Source organism: Typopeltis vanoorti, chromosome 2 (assembly GCF_054136105.1).
Source record: "Typopeltis vanoorti isolate ZY-2024b chromosome 2, IOZ_Tvanoo_1.0, whole genome shotgun sequence".
Classification (NCBI taxonomy): Eukaryota; Metazoa; Arthropoda; class Arachnida; order Uropygi; family Thelyphonidae; genus Typopeltis; species Typopeltis vanoorti.
The window spans coordinates 137,996,723-138,022,945 of record NC_143550.1 but is presented as its reverse complement, the minus strand read 5'-3'; the positions used below and the strand labels follow the sequence as shown (position 1 = coordinate 138,022,945).

At 36.2% G+C, this 26,223-nt stretch overlaps 1 protein-coding gene across 1 annotated transcript in view; it reads right to left on the bottom strand.

Moving 5' to 3' along the window:
• Mp (collagen XV/XVIII-type protein multiplexin) overlaps positions 1-24,766 on the bottom strand; it is a 339,834-nt gene extending 315,068 nt beyond the window's left edge. Inside the window, exon 1 of the mRNA XM_090402408.1 lies at positions 24,090-24,766. Coding sequence (XP_090258534.1) covers positions 24,090-24,248 — 159 coding nt within the window. The 5' untranslated portion in view covers positions 24,249-24,766. The remainder of the gene's footprint in view (positions 1-24,089) is intronic.
• Between the last annotated feature and the right edge of the window lie 1,457 nt (positions 24,767-26,223).

Sequence of the window (26,223 nt, the reverse complement as noted above, 5' to 3'; positions counted from 1 at the left end):
TCTTCCATTATATGTTGTTCACAATACTACTCATGGATTCCCTCAAGTAGTACTGACTTTTTCCCCCTTTACGATATCATTTTTCAAATTTAAAAAGTTAAAAACTTGATTAATGGATTCAAAAGGTAAATTACTGGTGGCGATTTGCCAGAAGAAATGGGGTTATTATATAGAGTTAACGCCAGGGTAAGACCGTGATGTAAGTAATAATACATTAATAAAACATCAGTCAGCCAAATGCATGTGTTCTGGGACTGTTTTTTTTTTTTTTTTCTTTCGGAAGGGATCGTGAACTAATTTTCTGGAGTGAAAAATATCCACCAATGAGACCACCTAAAAATGCCAAAACTTTCTTATAACGTAATGTATTAGTTTATTGAACTTCAAGTTGATTAAATATTAATATGGCCAGTACAGCTAATTTTTACGAAAACTTTAAGCCAAAATTTCACAAGAATATAAATGCTTCAGTGAATTATGAAAAGGAATTTATTTAAAATTAGCAGTTAAGTTGAGTTAGGAATTTTTTCTTCTATAAATTGTTTTTGCGATGAATTGTCTACCAACGAATTGTTTTTCAAGTAATCGTTGTTCTACGAATTGTTATTCATGACTTGTTTTTCGATTAACTGTCATTCGAAGAAGTGCCATTCGGTAAACTGTCTTGCAATGAACCGTTTGCCATTAATTCCATGGAACTTTCCCAGATGGATTTCAAATTTAATCAACTGGAAGTTCAGTATTGGGCTCTGTCAAAAACATAATGACAGAGCACACTTCAAAATGGTCAAGGATAAAATAAACTTCGAGTCTTCTCCCCACCAAACTAATAGAGTTGGGTTCAGATATTATGGAAAACTAACCTACTCAAAAAAAAAAAAAAAGTTTCAACCTGTAAAATGAATTTGGTTTGCATTTACATTCCCTGAAACTCATATCAACATTTATCCACAGCTAACGGTATCCCAGTTTTTTCTCTTTGTTTTTTAATTTCTTTTTTGTTCGAACTTCCATGAACTAATGTTTTCGTTATGCGGTCGATAGCCATGTGGTTTCGAATTCTATTGTGATGTGGATATTTAAAAAAGTCTTTCCAGATTTCAGTTTTTTAAGATATGAAACGACAACAAAAACTACGAATTGCACGGATTTTGTCTCCTGGTGCGAAGAGATCACTACCTTCTAAACGAAAGCTTGAAGTATAAATCCCACCAACTAACATTTGTTCCAATCCACTTCAAGAAAGATAAAGCAGAGTACTCAAAAAAAAAAAAAAAAAACGAAATTTATCTTCCTCTTTGGCTCAGACTTACCTATTTCATTAGATTTATTGAGGAAGACCTTTGATAAGATAACCAGCGTGCTGAAGTTTATAAAAGTCGTTTAATATTGGTTGGTATAGTATCCTTGCTATTAATTTAAATTAATATCGGTTTAATTATTTAATATTAATTATATTGATGATAATTCTATCAACTATATTAATCGTAATGCGATATCACTACAATTAATACTACTATTAATGTTAATTAATAATAAAACATAAGATTTAATGTGCCTTTTAAGCAGTGCAGTACTATTACATTATTAAATTTCTCTTCTTCTTCTTATTATTATTTTAAAACAGATGAAAACCGTTATGTATTCCATTTCCTGAAACAGTGATTCAAACAATGCGTAGACACATCAGCAGTTTGTCGGGAAGGGGGCGCCTCCATACGCACGCAAAACTGCACTGTTCTTTTAACCTGACACTGATCCATATAGAGAGTGGCACACAAACGACAACAACACAAAAAAAAAAGGAAAGAAAGAAAAAAAGAAACAGAAAAGAGATAATATTACTTCGCAGAATGAGGAATGCATATACAACAAAACTGAGCGGCAGCGGTTGCCTAAAGGATAATTTATACGTAGGCAAAGCGTTTATCTGGGGCAGGGGGTGGAAGAAAGAAAGAAAACGAAACTCGGTAAGTTATCGAAAGCATGCTAGTGGGAAAAAAAAATCTGAAACAGAGGAGTACAGCTCTTTTGATTCTTCTCCACGAGTTAGCTTTTTTTTTAAATGGAGTGAAGCATAAAAAAGAATGGTTGTCTCCATTAGACAACAGATACTTTGTTTATCTAATGCAACCAAATATGTCCGTTAACAACGCAAAAAAAAAGAAAAGAAAAAACGTCACGTGGATGATTTGGCTTGTAATAAATCTCTCTCTCTCTCTCTCTCTCTCTGTCTCTCGACGTATATTAACGATTCAAAACCAATCAGTGAGTGCAATTTTATTTTTTTCCAAACTTAAGTTTGGAAAACAACCTAATTTAGCAAATTTGCACGCAGAAAATTAGCTTAAATTTTAAAACACTCAATGCATTAAAATATCATTTAAGGAACATGATGGGCGTGTGTGTTGTCCCTGTGGCGCCACATAGATTTAATAGTGTGTTAATCTCGGATTAACGGTTGTGGATAGCAGCCTTCTGAATGTCATGCGTTTTGGAGCTACCATTTGTGTTTAAATTAAAACTGAATTTGACCAATCAACTGATACCGTTCAAAAGACTGTCATAACAGTTATCCCGATGCATGTAGAATGATTTCCGATGTCTCTCAGTGAGTAATAGTCTTTAATTTTTGTGACATGTTCGCTCAATTTATGTTCGTCCATCTTTTTTTGCTCTTCATCACTCGAATGTTCTCTTCTTCAAATTCCAAAAGCACAACCTACCTGGGGTGTTTATAAATTCTACCATATATAGTAGAGTCCTGGTGCGTAAACCCGTTTATGAATACTCAGATTCTAACAGGTGATGCAACTTAAATAACCTGTAATAACCGTTTTTATGAAGCGACATTTTATTATTGTGTTTCTTATGGGCTCATAACTATGTACTTATATTCATGCGATACTGTAATAAGGGAATTAATGTCTTCTTGATTGAATTCATGATCAGTAGGATAAATATATAAAAATAAAATAAATAAATAAAATAAAAATAAATAAAAAGAAGGAAAAGAGGCAGACCCAAACTCAGATAGAGGTATAAGGTGGCAGAGGATCTTAGGGAGAAAGGATGGAGTCGGGAAGATACCCTGGACCGGAGAATCTGGAAGAAGAAGATTAAAGAGGGGAATGCCGACCTCGTTTAATACGGGATAAGGCATAGCGAAAGAAGAAGAAGAAGGATAAATAGATGTTTGTTTGTTCTACTTTTCAATCTTCTCTTGGTCTTTAGGAAAGAAATAATGATTAAAGCTCTTAGACTCGCGACCTGCCAAGTATCTTTTTTAGCTTTCATAACTATGATTATAGGATAGGGGGGGGGGAGGGTTAGCCCTATACCTAAATAAATATTTTTCAATATTTTTGAGTATATATATTACGTATGTTCTCATGATCGGTTTGCCTGAATGAAAAATCCTTGTTTTCGGAGGAAAAACTCTGATTTTTTTCTCCGTATGAGCTGTGGAACAACAAAATTGTTTATCATATCGCGATACTTCTTGCCACTAACTGAGCAGGTCACAGGACCCGACTGGCGAATGTTCCCAAAGAAGAAGACTGGTCCAAGGTACTTTACCTTCATTTGAAAAGCCTGGATAAAGGTTTCTTCACTTCCTAGATGGGATTCGAACCGGCCTTAATTCCAAACGACCCAACAGTTATGAGATTTTCTAAGAAAGTCGCTGAAGCTATCAAGTCCTCTTGTTTTTATTTAAACAAGAGTTGTAGACTGAAAATGCATGATATCTGGAAGTAATTATTAACTTTAATGTATCGAATCCTTGCAGTGTCAAACTATATGTGAGGTTTGTATACCAATCTACAGTCCAACGAGCATAACACTTACAAATCACATGGGTATTGTAAGCATATTACTGGAAAATTAACTTATTCCATAAAATCCTTAAATGAAAATTTTATATATAGTATTATTTAAAGATCTTCTATGACGCTAAGTTGCAGAAAAAAAAAAAAAAAAAAAACCAACCTAGGTTCGATTCTGATCACCGACTAGAATATTTTTTCTAGCCCCCCCCCCTCCGGCTTATTCTCGTGATGTCGCTCTTTGGCTCAGGCGAGTAGGTAATTAGTCATTGAGATCCAGGGGGAAAAAAAATCCGCATTTTAATCCCTTAACTCGGTAAAATGTTCCGTAATGCATTTGATTAATAGCCTCCATAGCTCAGTGTGTAGACGAAGCTCTTGTTGGAAAGATCTGAGTTCGAATCCCGTCTAGGACACAAAGAACCGTTATCAGGGCTTTTCAACTGAAGGTGAGTTAGCCAGATTCACACGGTGGCAAAGGGTGTTTTCTCTCGGAAACTCGGGATTTTCGTTCCTCAGAACAGGTAAACCGGTCATTAGAACACACGAAATGAAAACACTGTCTGTAGGTAACAACAGTTGACCCCCTGCCGAGTGGCCGTAAAACCAGGCATGAAACCAATGAACAAATAGTCCAGCTGTACCCACAGCAGTATACTGGTTAAGGGGCCAGCCACATCCAAGCACCAGCTAAGGGATAAAAAAATGCATTTGATTCGTAATACATTCCTAATTCAGACAGAATTTAGAGAAATGTTAGATTACTGAAATATAATTACGATTAAATATAAAAGAATTGCGGAAGGCACATATGACATTGACCAAATTCTTCTTCGAGAAGGCATCTCTTGGACTTTTTAAATCATAATTGTTGTAACAAATACCTTCCTTCCTTTCCTTTCCTTGACAGTGCCAGTACTAAGCAAATGATGTTTATTTATTTATTACATTTGGGAAGAGGATCGTCATCCTAAATTTCTCATGAATTAAGATTTCAAATGTATATACAGGGTGATCAAAATTAAAGTATCCCTGTTTAGGGCCTTGTGGACGCCTCCCGATGATCCAAATTCTGCAAAACTTCTTAGGAATACATCGTGTGTCATGCGGAAGTGATATCTGAGAAAAAATAAGGAGTTCCAAAATTTACCATCAGGAGAGCTGTATGATTACCGAATTTAGATGTAATTTTTCGGTGTGTGTAAGGAGAAGAGCGACACAAGCATAAATAACAGATTTTAATTCCCTTCTATTATGTATTCACGGTCTGTACTGTTCAGTGTACTGTCCTTCTCGGTAAGCTACAAACTTCATCCCTTGCAAAGTGCGTTCAACAGTAGAACTCAGCTAGTCAGGACTGCTGTTGCGCACATGCTGCGGTATGCTGTCTTTCAGCGCCGACAAGTTATCAGGATGATCCCAATAAACCCAGTCTTTGAGAAATCCCCAGAGCCAGAAGTCACAGGGATCAGATCAGGTGAACGAGGCGGCTATGAAGTTGAAAATTCACAGCTGATCACTCTGGCTTCCGTGAAATGTTCTCGAAGAACCTCCTGTACGGATCGACCGATGTGTGTGTGTGTGTGTGGGGTCCTATCCTGCATAAAAATAACTGAATCCATGCACAGGCGCTGCTGTAGCTGTGGAACAACAAAATTGTTTATCATATCGCGATACTTCTCGCCAGTAACTGAGCAGGTCACAGGACCCGACTGCCGAATGTCCCAAAAGAAGAAGAATGGCCCAATGATAAACGAAGTTGTAAACCAACACCAGACAGTAACTTTGGGTGAATGCAAAGGAATTTGTTGGATTGCATGCCAGTTCTGCGTAGACCACACCCGGCAGCTGTGGATATTCAGAGCTCCGTTCAGGTGAAAGTGAGTCTCATTTCCCCACAAAATCATCTACGGCCACTCAGCATCCATCTTCACTTCAGCAAGGATGTTAAAGCGAATGTCAGTCGATTTTCAAAGTTCTGCGGATGCATCTCCTGTGTCAGGGTTATCTTGAATGAGTAGAAATGCAGAATCTTCCTTAGAATTTTCCAGACGGTTGTGTAAGGCACATCTGTGCACTGCAGGACAAACCAATGCTGCTATTCATGGTCTGCTCCACAACGGCAGTAGCAACTTCATTCAGTAATTGGTTTGCGACCTCTGCCAAGTCTAACTACCAATGATCTCATTTCTTCAAAAAGGTCATATCATTCGCAGAGCAAATAAAGACAGTGGACTCGTCGACATTTGTTCAGGCAATGAAATTCGCGGAGTGCAGCAACAGCATTGCAATCCTTTAGGTAGTACAGCTTCACGAGTAAAGTACGTTGGGGCAAGGTACTCACTGTAGAAGGTATTAACAACCAGAATGAAGGGAAAAATCCCATGTGCATCTTTTTAAAACTTTCTGGCACCTGCCGAGTTGCATGATATGCAAATTCCATGTATTTTGGTGGTTACAACGCCCTTTGTGGTGAATGATGGAACTACTTTTTTTTTTTCTTTTTTCCTCGGGTATCGCTTCCGCATGCCGCACTTATTCCTGAAATTTTGCAGCATTTGGATCACTGGATACGCTCAACAATGCCTTAAACAGGGATACTTTAATTTTGATCACCCTGTACATTACTAAGAAGCGGAAACTTCTTAAACTGTTTAAAAAAAAAAAATTTTTTTTTAATTTTCCGATTGCTGAAAAAAATGTGACCTAAATAAAGTGAAGCGAGTGACTTTTTAAAAACTAAACTCAAGAACGGAAACACTTTCTATTTATATAAAAAAAAGAGAAAAAAAACTAAAGTGAATCAGAGTTCGACTCATCGTATCGCTCTCGACAGCCGATCATATCATTTTCATGTTAACGGCTGAAGTTTTTTATCCTTCGAGAGTTCTAACCAATTAATGAACTGTTGATTCTATTTTTGTTTTATGGACTCATTTGAAAAAACTTCATTAGCCACTATCTGGTAGGCTGCCAAACTTGGGTGACCCCCCCCCCCCCCCCCCAGCAAGCGAGCTGCTTAAATAATCACACAAAGTTGATGTTTGGGATCAAGAAGTATATACCGTAAGACTTAACACATTGCTCAAAAAATTCTCGTATGAGAATTTCTGGAGCACATTTGATGAATGACCTCCTTATAAAAGTATAGTTGAACAACCCTTAAACCGTGAGGAATCGAGCCAAATTCTCCAAGTTCTTTGCTATTTGGCTGCTGTGCGACATTTAGCTGACGTCTGAGTAACAAAGTATATAAATACACGTTCAAAGAGTATATTTATGTATGTATTTAAGTCAACGTGCACGTGTGTGAAAAAGATTTACGGATGAAAATCTGTTTAACTCCACCCAGTTCGTTTTTCTTCTAAAGCATTACTATCTATACAATGTATCCCACGGTAAAATACTTCATCTTTTAAAAACTAAGGTTAGCCACCTAAATATATCAATATATAATCATCTTTACCAGCAAAACGATAAAAAAATGCGTTATGGATATATCTCGTCTATTTCGTGTTTCTCCAACTCTTGAACCTTTTGTAGGAATTTGATTAAATTTACATGAGATGGTCATTAAAATTCATACATCGAACGAGTTTGGACTGTATGAATAAAATCAGAACTAAGGGCTGCACTACATCTTATATAATACATTGTGTAACGTATTTGCCTGCTCTATATCAGTTTGAGTTATCCCTGGGGGGATAATTCAAACTCCAGTTTTTATTGTGGTATTCGATATAATTGCGCTTTTTTTTTTTTTTTAAAACAGATATATGTATTCCTAAAGTATATATTTATTTATGGAATAGGTTTTATTGTCTGCGTCATTCTGCGTGGTGAGATAAACTTAAAAAATATTGCTATAAAGTTAAACATATTTCAAGTAACATGAATATTGTAAATCAGAAGTAATTTTTATGACGATTCTCCCTACAAAAGATTGTTGGAAACTTCTATAATATGCTTGGAGATTAAGGATGAGATAATGCAATTACCCTGTTCTAGAGACTAAATACAGTATTTTTTTCGTCTCTTCCCCTACCCCCCCACCCCAAGTCATTCAAGTTTCCAATCAACTTAATTTGAATGACCGAGTGGTGCTTTCACACCGGAAAAGACATTCACAAATATCATGCTATTGGAATGCATGTTTTGCTATTGCAAAACAGGAACAATGCCCACTAAACCATCCAGAATTATATTCCCAGCTTGTTTTATACTATCACATAATCCTAACTTTACAATTTTCAGCTGGTTGACCTTATTTGGTATCTGCTGACTAAGACACAGTTTGCTAGTTTTAGTAATTTGTTCATTATTTGTGTAGTGCTCCATAACTATCAAATATGTAATTTATTGACCCAAATGTCAATATATCTTTAATCTATTTTATGCTATTAAACTATGTAATATTCTTTATTAATCCTGCATTTCTTAAGTTCCACTTATGAAAGCCTAATTGTGTGCATTTACCATATCTAATCTTTCCCTTAATCTTTCCCCACGTCTTCAACTGTAAAGATCATTGGAAGGTTGTTCCTTGAATCCTAGACGGATTCGAACGTATTCGTATTTCCCACCAGAGGGTTGGAAATACACAGGTTCGAATATATTTGCTTTAACACTGATCTTTATTTCTATAGTGAATCTAAAATAAAAATCTGATGATTAATTTTTAAGGAAACTGATTTTCTTGTCATTTTAGTTGTCTGTAAAATTAGTATGATGCTTACCAAATAAAAATAAAAAAGACTTTGATTGCCGTTTTAAATATCCATGCATGGTTTACTGAATGTAATCGAAATATAATTTTGTTTAGTAGTATCATACTCATCAACAAATTAGTTCTTTCATGGCATGCTGAATCCCTTCTCCATTTCAATATATAAATACCTCTATGTATTTTAGTATGGAGTACATTTACCCTTGCTCGCGATATTGTAATATATAAAATTGAATAGGATTATTTACTATACATAAAATTGAATAGGATTATTTACTATACATAAAAACAAGTCCATTATATTCTAATGAGCACCTACCATTTGCAGCAAATGGTAGATGTTCGTTAAAAATAAAAATACATAAATAAATAAAAAACAGAGAAGCTAATACAGAACAAACTTCACAATCTATTTTATAACGTCTTTTCAACTGAAGGTGAGTTAGCGCTAGTTTCATAGGATGATGGCACAGATTTTCCTTGCGGAAACTTCAGTTTTTGATCCTACTAAAGAGGTAAATCGCCAGGAAAACAAGAACACACCTAATTAACTGACATAATACAGCAATAAAAACATATTATATGCAATTACAGGCATAACGAATGCCCCATTCGTTCTTCCGGCTGTAAACAATAGCACTATTATCTTTTTGCAATTTGATTAAAATTTTTATGGATTTTCTCCCTCAAACTGGTTGATGGATTTGAATAAACTTGGATAAATTTTATATAAACTCATGATTCAGTTTCTATCTGAACTAGTCAATTTGACCATACCATACCATACCATACCATACCATACCATACCATACCATACCATTTTTTCACATATTATTTACATATAATGGTTACTATTATATTTATTGGGTGATTATATTTACATTCATTAGAAAGCACACTCATTTCTGCGACGCAAATTCACATAAGCTATTGTCAAATCGATGTTACGTTTGGAGCGTTGAGGAGGTTACACGATTAGCTTCTTCTTCTTCATTTTCACCCCCGACAATTTCCATCCTCAAAAGTCACAAAAGTTCAAACCGCTCTTTTTCAAGAAACACATTTGAGAAATTGAAATGCCATATCGTGTATTACTGAATTCCACATATACGAGTAGGGTTTTTGTTAAATTCTGTTTCAAGAATTTAACAAAAATTTAAGAGTGAGCAAGAATCGGCATAAAAAACTATCCTAGAGTAAATTGAAGATCAAATTTCATTCTCTAAATTAGCCTTAAAATTGAATTTAAGTATAAGTTTAAAGGGAGATGGTAAATCCCGTTTTATTTTATAGCCGGGTACGAAACTCGGATCGAAATCCATCGAATCCATAAAGTTTCATGCCGAAAAAACTATCGGCGAGCCCAAGTGTAAGTGATCACTTGGGTAGTACAACACCAGGGCAACTCCAAGCAAAGGTGGATCAAGATCCGTCACTAACCTTAATATTTTCTCATAATGTAAAACACAGCTCCTAAGAGATGTATATATACTGTTTTACATTATGAGAAGAGGTCACTACCCAAACCGGTTTCAACCTTATGAATAAGTAAAGCCGTCTCTAAAAATTCGGACGATCCCTAGGCCACTCAATTGTGGGCGAAAGCCCGTCCATCTCAGCGGTGGCTCCACTCAGTGATGGCCTTCCACCCTCCACCACCACCGAGCAGAACCGCTCATATTCCGACAAAGCCCCTCACCGGGCCGTTCCGGAAAACACTTTCCCCGGAGACTCAAATTGCTCCCTTAAGGCAAAAACCTTATGAGAGCGAACTCATATTAGCAATCTCACCGGTTTCAACCTTATGTATAGGTGAAGCGGGCTCTAAAAATAAGACGATCCCGAAACATCGCCCAACTCAGCGTTGTTCCACTCGATGACAGGCTCACCCCGTCACCGAGAAGAACTTCTCAGCATTGGCTCTACCCAGTGGCAGGCTCACCCCACCACCAAGCAGAGCCATAATCTCAGCGGTGGCCCCACTCAGAGACAGGCAAAAACCTACCGCCAAGTGGAGCCTCTCAAAGCCAGATCCGCCCCGCACCGGTTTCCACCCTCATTGGGGTCTCATCAGTGAGTAGGTAGACCTGCAATATTAAGGTATTAAGTGAACCGAACTTACATATACCTCTACTACAGAATTGCTGAACTGGTGTACTCATATATTGTTATTACTACTATAATAAGCTAAAAGGCTATTTTACCGGCGACATAAGTTAAGTTTAAAGGGAGATGGTAAATCCCGTTTTATTTTATAGCCGGGTACGAAACTCGGATCGAAATCCATCGAATCCATAAAGTTTCATGCCGAAAAAACTATCGGCGAGCCAAAGTGTAAGTGATCACTTGGGTAGCCAAGTGATTTTTTCGGCATGAAACTCTATGGATTCGATGGATTTCGATCCGAGTTTCGTACCCGGCTATAAAATAAAACGGGATTTACCATCTCCCTTTAAACTTAACTTATGTTGCCGGTAAAATAGCCTTTTGGCTTATTATAGTAGTGAATTTAAGTATATTGAAGTAAGGAATAAATTCATTTTGGAAAACTTTCAACTGAAAAAAAAAGAAGAAGAAGCCAACCATTAAGAAGAATTTGGTAAATTGGGCCAAGAGAAAGACAAATTTTTGAAAGACTAATTTAAAAATGGCAGATCTGGAATTTTCATAAAGTACACTTAGTAGTAGCAAAGGCAATTGTTTTTTTGAAGCTGTGGTAAGCTGATAGATGCTCCTTATCGTTCCAACACTAAAGCTTCTTGTTGTCTTAGTGCTCTGAAAAAGATACATTTTTAGGTTTACTTTGAAATACTTAGATCGTGCAATCATCCGAGAGCACTTACATTAACAGGAGAGGAGAAGGAAGGCAAAAAGAGAATCTCTACCTGTGCGGCAATACAGGCATGGGTGGGGTTGCAAAATAAAAGTTTGTGTTGCATTATGTAAGACGGCTAAATAAAATAAATTCCTTCAACACGCACTTGTTCGACGCCAGTAAAACTGTTTCCAGTAGACTATCAACACCACTAAAGATAATTCACCACTAAATCATTGCTACTTCCATCTGTCTTGTTGGAAGAGTATGAATAATGAGTCATTGAAACTTAATAAACGATTCACTCCATGACAGTTTTTATTTTTATCCAAGTCCAGTTTTCACTTAAAGAGAAATAGAATAGCGCTGAAAGCTATTTTCCTTCGCATAACTCAAATATTCCCTCGATAGTGTTTGGAAAGACAGGTACCCTCAAGAAATCTGCTGTCCCAAAGTACTCTCTTCTTTCGTAAAAGTTGCAACTCTCATTTCACCATATTTTTGATATTCTTCCACCACTTGGTATTTTATATCTCAGAGCGAGGTATAATTCCGAGGGCAGAAATTCGTCATCATGTGATTCACCAAGAGAGTTTTGAAACACGTATATATTTATGTCCTTATCACCTCCAAGTGTCGAATTTTCTCACGTTGCTGAGAGCTTGTACACCCTGCGAGATGTTGTGTATTGCTAGTCTCAGATGATCTATACGTCTGGGTCAGCGTCTGGTTACTGACCGACCTCTGCAACTCACGTGCTTCGTTGACGTGTACCATAAATGTTGGAGTGCCATTCTTATTCAGATTCTATTCTGCTTGCCCTCCTGTAAATTAATATTCCTGCTGCATTAACTCCAGGCGCTCACGCGTGCAAGGTCTTTGGGGGGTAAAGCGGTTGAAGGACATCTTGTTTCCATGAATACAGCATACTTGAGAAGAGTTAGCTGTCACAGTATAACGAGATTTGAAAACCGAATGCAAATCACCAGAACAGCAATAAAAAATTTCCCCATCCATTATTACCAGTAATCCACGGCTTGGTTATATAAACGTGTTTTTTGTTTGTTTGTTTTCTTCTATGATCGGCTAGCTTAGCATAAAAACAGATTGAATTGAATATGAACCCAAATCTCTTTCAACCAATAATGAGTAGAGAAACCACCAAGCTAGGAAGGTGTCAGTTATCTTGCGTAATGCTTTCCAGCTCAGTATACTTATCAAAAACACATCTGTCATTGCAAGATCAGCTACGCAGTTGATTATTTTCGTTATAAACTGATGGTTTAAAGCAAATAAACAGTTTTCCATATCTTGTTTATCTTTATAGTTGCGAAGAAAGAAGCACTGAAATTAACCCCAAAATTACTGAACAGCTAGCAACAACATCGACTTATTTTTCTTTCTTACTTTTATGTTGGAGATGAGTTTCTAACTTGAAGAATAAGGAAGTCTTTTCATTATGATAGCACACTATGTTCTGTGAAAAATTCTGTGGTTAATTATGTCATTCAAAATTATACAGGAACTAAATTTCTCCAACCCAAAGCGGCTCGTTTATCAGAAACAGCTACATTTTGTATATGCATATTTCTTTCCTATACCTAATGGCCTTGATCCACTGAGAAAAGCTCTTTGACGTCATCGAAAATAACAACTGTATGACATATTTTATTTCTGTTTCCTTTTCATGGAAGGAATGCACGTCATCCGACTGCATAACTTTTCTTGTAATTATTTTGTTTAACATATATTCTGCCATGGTCAAGAGCTACGAAAATGAGTAAATTTAGAAGATAAAACAGACTTCGCCACTGGTGCCCGGAATTAATTAAATCATAAATCAATTCGGGTTTCTAAATTCCATAAGAAACAAAATTCAACTCGCTCATCAGATTTTTGTTATAAATACTGGAAGCTTTCTAGTCCCGTTCATTTCTCCAACTATTTCCAGATAACAGTTGCTTTCTCAACCAAGGACTTGTCGCTAGACGAAAGATCTCAATTTGTTTCACACTTATCCCTCATAAACATTGCTGTTGTTCTATATGTATGTTTGGGGCTGAGTTTCTAGCCTCCCTCCTTCAAACACACCAACCTCCTTTCATCTGCCATATGATGTGACAGATGACCATCAGTAGCCTAAGCAAGTGATAGATGCTTTCGGGTGGTGAGGGGTATGTTGAACTTGACAAATCACTGGTGGAGTTTGGGAATTCCATTCTGTAAACCGCTGTGTCTAAACGAACGCATCCTGCATTAAGACACCGAAAAAAAAAAAAAAAAAAAAAAACCTAAGAAAAGGTCGCCTTCCAACAGTTTTATTTGTTTTTCTGACTTCAAGGGCACATTTGTCTCTGGAAAATAGTGAAGAAATTTTCAGCAATATTTCTATCATTGAATATTAGATAATAACGCAAGGACAAAGAGACTGTCAGATAAAGGATGTCTGCATTTGTCACTAAGAAAGCATACAATTAATTATCCATTCGAACTGTGTACGAATTTAAGATTCATTCTATATATATATATATATATATATATATATATAGAGAGAGAGAGAGAGAGAGAGATGGTGTTATATGATGGTGTGATATATATATATATATATATATATATATATATAAACCGAATGCCAATTACATATTAAAATAATATAATTATGCAAATAATTTTTGCCTATTGCTACTATTCTCTTGTGTGTGTGTGTGTGAGCGCTCGTAATGAAATATTAAGGAAGTTTAACATCCGGTCTTCATAAAAAATTAACTGGATACTTTTTCTCTGAACAAAAAAGCTACAGTGAACTAGCAGGGAATTCAGTGCATGTGCCAGAAGGCATTCAAGTAGCCGAGACATTTCTACCTACAACTAAAAAGTGGAAAACGATTTGTAAACAGATTACGTTTCATAATGTCATTTGCGGTGAACCTCCTACACATGACAGAGAGAGAGAGAGTATGAAACAGTCATAACTTCCTGTCAATGTGTCTTCCGTTTAAAAGTACCAAGATGCTGTCAAGGCATTTTTAATGGTCTGTCCTACATTAAGAACGAAACTAGTCTAGAAGCAAGTCTTGTTCGTTTCAGGCGAAAAGGCGGTGCGTTCAAAGTCAAGGCATAACTTAAAGTGTGTTAGGGGTACATTCATTTCAGATTTCTGAAAATTAATCATGTCTGATTTTCTCAGCAAAAAAAAAAAAAAAAGCGACCCTCTTTTGATTAGAAAATAACTGCTTATCAGGGTCACTGGGTTACACTCTCAACTGGCGACTGTCTCAACTTTGGCACGAGATTCGGTACCGTGAAAGAATCTTGAAGATACGCCAGAGAAGAAGAGGTCGCGTTTCGATTTTTTTATATTATTATTACTGACTTTAAGAAGCGGCATATTCCTTGTTTATTATATGACATATAGATATAAAATATTTTTCTTTTAAATTACCGGATAATGCTGCTTCCTAACTTATGCATAATATAGCTTCTTAAGGATACGAAAGAAATTCACGAAAACTGAAGAGACTTTTAAAATGATTCTATGAAAAACTAACAAATATTAAATAGCTATAAATATAAAAGTTTTATGGAAAAAGGGAGGGAAGTCAGGTTAAGCAAATTATCTATGAAGCTTGAGGCCAATGCGATGATATTCTTATAGTTTAAAGTTAGCTTTCTATTTCTAATGTTTTGCGGTTGTCAAAAGGTAAAAGTATATATTTTCCAAAATAATTTGCAAAATCAACAGTTTAAATATGTAAAGGATATTATATATCATTTCAATTTCATTGAGTCTTCATTTGATATAATATGCACTACTTCGTTTGCACTGCGGCTGTCAGGCCAGTGAAATCTAAACGCACTAATAAGAGATGGATATGTGGACTCGTGGGATGAGTTCAGGTCTTTTAAGTAGTGCACGACAAGGCAACGCTTGTGCCGAAGGTTATATTCTCCTAAGCTCTCACGAAAGTTTTAATCTCGCTATCAAATCTAAACGGATATATGATATCCTTTACACATTTACTTAGTTTTGCCGGAATGAAACCTTTGGCTCTTTATTTAAGTAATTAACATATTTATATACCAGATAATGGTACAACTATGACTAAAACTATTGCATTTAGATGATTAATTATTATTATTATTATCGTGTTAAACGGTTGTGAAGTCATATTTATCTCATTTATATTATTATTATTATTATTATTATTATTATTATTATTATTATTATTATTATTATTATTATTATTACTCCCTCTTTTAATTTCAATCTGAAAATATCGCCAGTTTGACAAGGATTAGCAAAAGTACACTTTCACTTATTTTCGTGTAACTTCTTACAACCGAACATTATTTAAATGACTTTCCGAAAGCCAGTCCAGCATTCACCACTCCTCCCGGATAATCCAGCCTACTAACAATAGATTCCTCTTAGTGAGCGCTCATGGAATATCCTTGTTATTAATGCCGTCAAAAACACTAATGATGGTATTCAGGGAACGAATCTCCGTACTGAAACCCCACTGAGGGGTTAAAGGTCACCAACGGTTTGTTTACTTTACGGTACGCACACATGCGATGATACTGCCCTCAGCTATAGTCTGCCACTATTTGTCAGTTACATCAGACTGGGTCTTTGTTAACTCTATTGAACAAAACTGTAGACCGAATAGCCATTAAGTCTCCTCATGTGATATGTTGTATATATTGTATGGAAGAAAATTCTTGGATTTTAGAAACAGTGCGAATAAACAATTCCTAGTTAATTAGCAAAGGCATAGCAAGCTGTTTCTTTCTGAAAAAGAGAAATATGGATTTCCCCAATTTTCTCTAATTCATCTTCTGTATTTAACAGAAAGTCATGTTTTCATTGTCGTGGATAATAATATGATCTACAATTACCAATTAATGCAAGCCCATTTTCAATGTACTAATCTTAAAATATTTAATAACATACCCCGACAAGTTTATCGTCTGCCAAAGCTGTTTTTTCACCTTAGGCAATGAACTAGAATCTGGTAGATGGTTAATCAATCTTGTGAGTTTCGTATGTTCCCAAGCTTGATCTCCTTCTTCCCCATAGGTTAAGCAGCCAATAATTAGTACGTCATTTATCACGTTAGATTAGCTCAATCCTAATCAGGGGAAGACAGATCTATGTGTTGAAGAAACTCGCTAAAGAGAGAGAGAGAGAGAGAGAGAGAGAGAGAGTTTGTCACACAATAAATGTTGAGGGGGGGTGTGATATGTATTAGGATAACTGATAATCTAGGGTGATATTTATTTCAAAGGGATTTTTATTAGCGTAGTTACAGTAACAGGACAGTAGCGTTCAGTAAGACTAATTTGTATTCTATGAAGAGAACAGTGAACACACAGTTTGGGAATCATAAAGCTTGTTTATTGACTCGCGCTAACTTCCTCGTGCCATCAAAGTTCCTTTGTCCCTCCAACCATTAGAACAGGATGGTATCCATTTTCCACTTTTTTATCACACGTTAATGGTATATCGAGTTACTTTAATTGGAACACGTTAACGAACATTCTTGTTCGGATTAAGCTAATTTTGTGGTCCTAAAAACTTTGCGAAGGTCAACTTTTTTTTCCGACTCGTACACTGGATGGGGACTGTAGACTAGCCTTCTTTAAATAATAATTATAAAAAAAAACAAAAAACTTGCACACTGTTCTTCTTGTTAAAGCCTTAGCTTCTAGATCCTTGTGCTTCTATTATTTCAATTTATAATTCTAGGTGATGTTTTCTTCATTCATCTTAATTTCATCTACTTTTGTCAATAGGGTTAGTGTGTGTTCCCGCATGATATTCTATATGTTTCCACTATCGCCTGTGACATAATCACTTCGCTTACATTTCAGGAATCAAACTAGCAATAATGTAGTCTGACCTTGACGTGCATACAAATGAACCTGAACAGATAGATATAAAAATAGCGCTCCTGGAGTGTTCTATTTGCAAAGAACAACCAGAGAACACCCAAAAGGTCCATAACATGAACACTTAGTTGAATAGTTGTCTTCTAACTTCCGTATGCTTATCATAAGGTCGGTGCCGTTAGGTTTCTGCCTACGTTAACGTGTATATCAACATGACAATTTGCAGCGCTGGAAAGAGGCCCACCCACGTTCTAAATACGTGTCGATAATACCGGGCGGCTCTTCATATATCATTTCACTAATTGTGTGATAAGATGTGTGCTATAGGTTTCCTGCGTAATTCGCCTCTACATCAATGTGCTTGACCTTGGGATGATCACAAATAACTTTTTTTTCCACCATATGGGTTTTTTTAAGGCAGTTTTGGTCTCATTGTTGACATAGTAACCGAGCTCTTTCCGATGCAATTGACTTGCGGCTAATGACTCTCGCTTCAAACTAGGTCAGTCACATTATCCACTAAATATGCTTCCCACAGCAATGCAGAAAATTCAGCAGTTTCCCCTTCTTTTAATAGAAAAAATGCACTTCAACGCTTCTGAGCAATAACTAATTACATTGTCTTATTTTATGCTCACGGTGAATCAACCATTATTCATAGTAGCAAATAAACTGCTGTTAAGAAGAGCTGTAACTGATCTTCTGGAAGGATGACATTAGACAGATTCGGAAACGTAGGAATTCTCCACATTCAGGGGTCTGATATAGACAGGCAAAGATGCGATGTTTTTCTTTTTTTTTCCCTCTTTCTTTTGAAGATTTCTACCGTAACTAGCCTGCAGTATAAAGGCAAGAAGGCGTGTCGGTAGTGCTCGCATGATTATACTTCAGTCTTATTTCGCTGCCATGCCTGACAACGTACTCTGTGACTTCTAGGGTGGTCTTCCTCTTTGGTGCTTGCAGGATGATTGAAACGGGGCAGAAATGGGTAAAAAAAAGTGGACTACACAAGATTTTTTTTCGGACACAGTCGATCATTCTAAATACACCGAGACAAAAAAAAAAAAAAAAAAAAAAAACCTGCCATGTATTTCATAGAAAGTATATCCTAACAGAATGGATTATTTCAATATCCATAGAATGGCTTACTTAGTCATTCTATGGAGATGCTATTCTAACCAGCAATGCGTTTTTAAATCCTCAGTATTGGAAAAAAGAAACAGTAATTATTAACTAGATGGATTCGTGTCCATATGATCTTTTATTCTCTGTATCCAGATTTTTCTGATTTACCGACAGAGAGAGATATTTGCAGATATACAGTATTTTAGTCAACATATAAAAAAACTTAAAAAACAAGCATCGGTCACTTTTTTTTCAGTAATGTCAGCCACCAATGAAAAGCAGTTAACTTAAGTTGCATCTAATACCATTGGTGTGCTAAAGATTAGACAAACTGAAACCCCACTCCAGAGATCAAAGATGATATTTTTTATGCCACTTTAGGTCTTCAGTAAGCAGGATAGTGGTTTCAAACTAGACAAAGAAACTCATGCATTACCAAAAGACTTTCATAGATATTGCTACATGCAGTGAGATTCGAACCCGTAAAGATCGGAGACGGTATTCATTCGGCCAACCAGGATGACTGAAGTTTGATTAGAAGGAGAAGGAAAACCGAAAAGTAGAATTTTTTCCACGTTTGGCTTGAACAACGTAGATTATAATTTCTGGGAGAGACACACATGGAGGAAGACGTTCTAAAGGAAGACGAGTTTATATTGACTTCTCAGGTTATGCACCCTTCTCAAGTTTTCAGACGGGTTCATAACCACAGATGCTAATAATTGGCATAACCTTATAGAGCCGGAACAGATTAAAATATGAATGCCTTGCGACAAGACCATAGGTAGGTCAGTAAAATAGCATTGCGATGATTTCTCTCTAAAGATTTAGGAGTTATGATCTTCAAATGCAATGTTAACAATGTTGTTCAAGCAATGTTGTTCAAGCCAAGTTTATTTCTTCTTTCTCCTCAGCTTTCTGTCATGTACGTACTAATGCACTATACATTGAACCTGTCTATGGAATTACTATAAAAATTTAAGATACTGATTTCTTTTTCGAAAGAAATAATTTGAAATGAGTTTTAGGGAGATTAAACTCGACTAGGTTATCTTTCTCTATTAGGGAACGATATGGGCATTTGCTTTAATTAGCTGGTTAATTATTTTTGAGGCTTTGTTTATCTGTACATTGTAAGATTTCAGAGACAATAAAATGGACTGCAGAGTGTTGTAATCTCAAAAGAATGGGATTTACAATTACTTATGAAGAGCATCGCTGATGTTTAGGCGAAAGAGAACCCTGTTTGTGTTTCAATTACGAACAGAGCTTTCAGTTACTTCATCATTTTTATACTTTGCTACTTTTTTCGCAATTGGATTTTCACCTGATAATGATGAGTGTTTTCTCGAAAGGTCTTTGTTCTATTTCCGATCAAAAGCCTTGGAAATCATGAGCGTGGCAGCATGAGCTTTCCCTGCTTCTGCCAGGCAAGTCTGTTAGATTTACTGAATCTAACAGACTTGCCTGGGATAGTAGGATAGCTGAAGAAGAATCCATACCAGTGATTTGCTGATAAAGTTTCCAGGTAGTGCAAAAGTTAGTTGTTAATGAATTTATTATTATCATTATGATTATTTGAAAAAAAATTTCGAATCATATTCCTTTAAACTTGTTTCAAATGCCTATTTTCATATTAAGATTCTTTCGAAGTAAAAAAAAAAAAAAAGACATTTATCTTATAAACAACTCCGAAAGTTATATATCAAACAAGAAAATATAAATAACCATCTGAAAAATTAAAGGTTCTTACATAAAACAAGGATAATCCAATTGTTCCAATCGCCTTTACCTTTTAGTGCAGCAAAAATGCATTTTGAATACTCACCAACACCTTTTTATATCAGTGAAAATATTTGGACTACTTTTCAATTACTCACATTAACAATGATTGTTCACAGGACTGTTTAGATGACTCCAAATTACGCAGGCTATAGTAACGTAGCTCATATAATGCGTAATGGACTAATTGTGTCTGTAAATTGTACGTGTGTGTGTGTGTGTGTGTGTGTGTGTGTGTGTGTGTGTGTGTGTGTGTGTGTGTGTGTGTGTGTGTGTGTGTGTGTGTGTGTGTGTGTGTGCGTGTGCGTGTGTGCGTGCGTGCGCGCGCGCGATCGACTTGCACGTTATGAGAAATGTAAAACCTCTCCACTTCTGTATGAGTCCAGCTAACGTACCATGAAAAAACATGTAATGAAAACCGAAATAAAGTTTTTTCAACGAAAGGATTAGGTCGTTATCATATGTACTAAGGAGCTACTATTCAGCAGTAAAGAAACCTTGATTATACACTTACCTTGGAAGCTCAAAATTTATATTATTATTATTCTCTAAATAATAAGAGGAAGCATTCAAAACAAAATAACTTCAGAAAAATTCCTTATATGTTGTGTTAATTTCTTTCTCTCTCTCTCTCTCCACGTTATTAACAGAAGGATGGTTTTGTTTCACCAAATCGCAATAACTCTCATAATATGGTTACTTATATTTTCATAATTTCTACTGTTTTTATTCTAAATTTCTTTTTATAATAATCCAAACACAAAGTTGTGTCTATGAAGATGCTAGAGCCATCTATTTGTCAAATGTCTAGATGTAATTTATTTTCCTACTTATATATATAAATACGGAAATATATTAATAAAATGAGAATAAAGCCATCATGTATCAGGTAAGCGGAAAAAAACAAAAACACATAAAATGACTGGGGATAGGCAAAAGTGGGAGTACTCCTCGGTGGCTGAACAAAGTTCCTTCAAGCAACATTTGGAAACTAGCACACATACGAAACCTAAGAAACATCGGCATCATATTTGGAGATATTATTAAGTAATTACGAATTTACGTTTTTAATTTAACTTATTTCTTACAAGGTATTACAATTTTAAACAATTCTCAGACCAAGAAACTTTTGCTTTCTTTCGAGTTTATCCAATCAAATATTGCCATTCATAAGGACCACACTACTTCAACACACGGGGTTTAGTGCGGTTGTTCTGACGATAATAAGGGCACCACAGGATGTGTGAGGGGGTTGATTTCGCTCGTGATTCACTGTTCCCACGGATGGAGAAGTCGGTCGATAGATATGTTCAATTTTCGGGTGACACCACACAACGTGTAGTCGAGCGACAATACTCGGGGGGCCAGATATGGGCTTGAGCATGTTGCGTCTCACTCGCACGTGGGCAATCGCAACAGTTATCGGTGAATAAAGAAAAGAAAATAATAAAGGAGGAAAAAAGTGAAAGGTCTTTAAACGTAAACATTAGAAATTTTCGCGTTAGTATCAATACATGAATATGATATCTCTCGCCATCTCTGAAGATTATTCTGAATTACCATCTTAAAGATATTGCGGTGCCTCATACACTTATTTCAGTATTTTTTTCTTCTTTTTCTACTCCCTCTTCGGTTAAAGGGTCGGCTACATATTATAATCAGTGTCGTATTTAAACAACTGTTACAGCGAAATGAATGAAATATTATTAATAGTATATTTTAAATGTTTAATACATGGTCTAGTCTAGTCTAATGAATTTTGATAACTATTATGTCCAAATAACATTTAATTAATTGAGTAAGAGTATCCTGAAAAGACTTCTTATTGATGCCACAATTTTAAACCCGACCCTGTCTGCAATTGTTATTAGGTTATATCAGTGTTACAATTTAATTTTTGATAGTCACAATTACTATTTCCAATCACTACGTAAAGTTATTCCAAATGAAATTTAATTTATTAATGAAATCGGATATCTGCATTAAGCAGTCCTACGCAAGAGTCAGTAGCCAAGTTTTAATCCAAAAACAGCCATCCACAGTCCCAAATAAAAGTGGGCGTGAACTTGTAAAGATACAACAGAACAGACTTTTTTTTTCTGTAATTTATCTGTCTTTGTTAGGACGTCTTGCATACTTCTTAATGAATGTTTATATTGATTGCACCAAATAGCTTTAGTTGTTTAAAATAGTTCCCAAAGTTAAAGAATTCGATATTTACAAACCTTAACACCGGAATCCAACACTTCATCAGATTAAAGTCAGCTCAGTAACATAAATGCATCCATTTTCCCATTATTAAACTACAAAAACGATTATATGCACACACTATTTCTCTCTCTATCATTAAATCGACTTTAATGATATACAGCATGCGACTATTAGCTTCTAATATTAGTCACATGCTCAGCTTCTTTTCTTGAAAGAAAGTCACCTGTTTTGTCAAACCAGTTTCTTACCTCCTTTTTCTAATCATCCACAACTAACTGATTCATTTTTAGCAATAAATTCTATATGACACCGTCAAAGGCTTTAGTGAAATAAGAAATTAGAATAAGCATCACCAGAACCATTCAACTGCTTCATTTTATGAAGTCGTTACATTGGTAATGCGACTTAATATTTGTACTGGTATCACAATCCGATGTTCAAGTATGTGAGAGAAAATGATCTACGTACACTACGCTAAGCCTTTACTATAAATTAAAACTTATGTAGAAAACAACAAAAATATACATCCACATTTGTTTTCATATATTATCCCACTAAAACTTATGTTCCAGACTCGGCATGCCATCAGATATTTAAATACTAAATGGCTGACTCAGTGTTATTTTATATATCCATCCTTGTACTTTCCTAATTATTTTACGCTATTTGACCCTTTCTCGGAGAAATTATTAGCAATTTTACTATTTTTAAATAACTGACAAACTATTATTGACGTAACAGTTAAAAAAACAAACAAACTAGAAACTAATTTTGCGAGGAAACATCAAATCATCACGTTCATAACGACAAGAATTAAGGTTTGTACCTATAGCGTGATAACATCTGTAAACAAAGAAGTAAAAGGTGCTATTTCTTGTGGAGTGATCAAAATGATTTCACAATATTATAGGTTAATATTTAGAAACGTAAGGCTTGTTACAGAACTAGTTAAATAAACTTGATTTAAGTCATCCACAATGGCGAAGATCCAGAGAGAGACAGCGAAAGAGAAATTTAATGGCACAGTTAAAAACACTTTAGGTGCTATGTTGACTACCCTGGCGCCTTCCGTATGCTTTAAGACACAAAAAGAGTTAAAGACGATACCATGCCGCCTATGTTTGGAACCTGTGTGTTCAGTCTTTGCAAAAATACATCAGCTGACTACAATGATTTTTTTTTTCCCGGTTGTAGGTGAAGGATAAATGAAGGTTTGAAAATTGTCGCATGTGATAGGCGCATTCAAGAGAGAAAAAAAGTGAGAACTTGTTTACGATTTTATTCAGAATAAAATTTCTGGGTGCTTCAGTAATGATTTACATTTTGGTCTTAAAATCTTAGAATACAAAATATAATAATACAATTATTATTCTTTCATTTTATGGTTGGAAACTATTGTCTGGGCCCTACATTGCTGTTTTGTATGTTTGTTTGTTTAGCGTAGAGGTAATATATTCTTTCTTTCTTTCTCTCACCCCCCCTCCACTATATATACGTCTACTTCCTTCAAAGTCTTTGAATAATCCACAGAAATTATAGTTTATCATTTAAAAAAAATAACAAAGAACAAAATTTTATTTCATTGAATGATAGGTTAATTCGAAATATAGATAATAAAGAAATTTCCACATCTTTTATATTTCATTTCTTATATTTATTTATATTAATTATTCAATATTTCTTATATAATAATTATCCAAATTAAACTTACTTGATAATTGTCCTCGCAGTAGACTTGTGCCAGACTGGGATTCCTTAAAATCTTCAGATCTTGGAGAGCACCCTTGAAAATGAACAGAAATAAAAGTGAGTACAAGAATCGAACAAGCATTCCATTGCACATGGTGCCAGGTGTGTGTGAGCACTGCATTGAACTAGCGTCAAGTGTCACTGCACTTCCTTACGGGATGTATTTGCCCACATGTTGTGATGTATGTATCTGAGCACGAGTAAGAGAAAACTGGGTTATCCGAGTTGTTTCTGGCTACTATTATGCACACCAAGAAAACAGAATGTGACTTCTTCAGTAGCGTTTCGTTTTTTTTTTTTTTTTTGTTTTGTTTTGCAACTAGCTAAGCACCCTTTCCTCCGGTTTCAAACTTCCCGAAATATCCCAAATGCAAAGGACAGCGTTCTCTCGCGAGATGTTGTCACCAAACGTCTTTCATTCAACACGAGAAGGAAGCCTTCAGATGGCCAGACATTGGCGGGTGATGAAAAACTTCACGAGGGCACAAACTAGGCGTGAAAAACAGTCAGTCGACTGCTTACTATCACCGCCAAATCTGAACGGAGAACGGTGCTCGCAAGCGGTTGGCCCGTCACTAGTGTAGCGGGCTAAAGAGTTGGTATATCTGCGCTGGCACGTGGGGATACACCCCCATTAGCTAACCAATACCAGGATCCGATGTTTAGACAGTAGCAAGACGAACTGCTATTTCCCCCTTCTATCTGTGTAGCAGAAGGCCACAAGGGGGCGCTGTCCTTCAGGACTATGAGCACGCGATAGGATATATTTATTCAGCAACAGATGGTCCCGTAGGCAATACTAATAGGCCACTTTTCAGAAATCATCCCGCTTCCTGATCAGATTACTCGAGTGGCCGATGTCAGAGATGGAGCAGGTAAGCCGTTGTCCCGAGTCTAGGCACTTAAGACTTCTGTGCAGTCTCTGATCACAATGGAAACTATGGGTCCTTTACACTGTCTAGGAAGCAGTAAACAGAATTTCGTGCTTGTACTTCAGAATGCAAAGGATTGTAAGAACAATTGTCAATAACCTGTCTTACTATGCAACTAGTTTGGCATCTTCGCATGATACAGCACCTTTTTTAAACAAATAAGGCCACGTTGCCAGGCAACTACTGACTTACCGAAACATATCCTTCATCCCTTTTTCCCTCCCCCAGTCCTCGCTGTCAGGGGTCTTGTAATGATGTGAGCCAGAATATACTCTACTAACGACACATGGAGGGATGGGAGGAAAACCGGCACACTTGACAAGATGTTTCGCTAGAAATTCGTAGAGTTCAACAGTAGACGGGAAGGCAGAGGGTTTTCTCCCCCTTGGATGCATACAATCGAAGCCAGTGACGAACAGCTGCTCGATTTCAACTTCGGGGAGTCAGTATAGGTGCACCAGTGCCGCACAACACAATCAGTCCCGTAGCTGGTGAAGGGGAAAATTCAAGTACGAGCAGGTTCGCCAATAGGCGATAGATGTGTAGTCAACTTACGGCGGCGGGCTAAGTAAATGGACTCTTAACTCCGCTCTTGCGTTAGTCTGGTTTTAAAGGATGACGGGAAGAGCCACTTGAGAATGGACCAGACCCCTGACACTCGAGATGTAAGGAGCTACTATGAGCTAAAGTAAGCAAACGTCCCGCGCTAGTAAGATGCGTTGTTTGTGTAAATGGGGGCTTTAGGCTTAAAGCGTCTCTGTCGATGGTCGGGTCTTATGTTGGTTTATATATGTAGTGTTTGAAATTTGGTATATGGAGAGAGAGAGAGAGAGAGAAGTGTGAAATACAGAGTAGGATAGTGTAAATAAAGAAAGAAAAGGATGAGGAGACAGACAGACAAAGTGTTTGGACTAGAAAATAAAAGGGGATAGAGAAAGAAAGTGGATTCGTATGTAAAAGATAGAATGGTCCGTAATAAATGCTCTTTTCTATAAGTGGTGAAGTTCACTATTTTTAATTTGCCGAAATTGGGTAGTTCACAGATTTAATACCTAATACCGTCTCTTGAACTTTATATAGTAGCTATACAGTTTATTTTTGCTGTTAGTCTTAGCACTCTGGATTTCATCGCGTTTATAAGAGCGATAGCACCTAGCTGGTGTC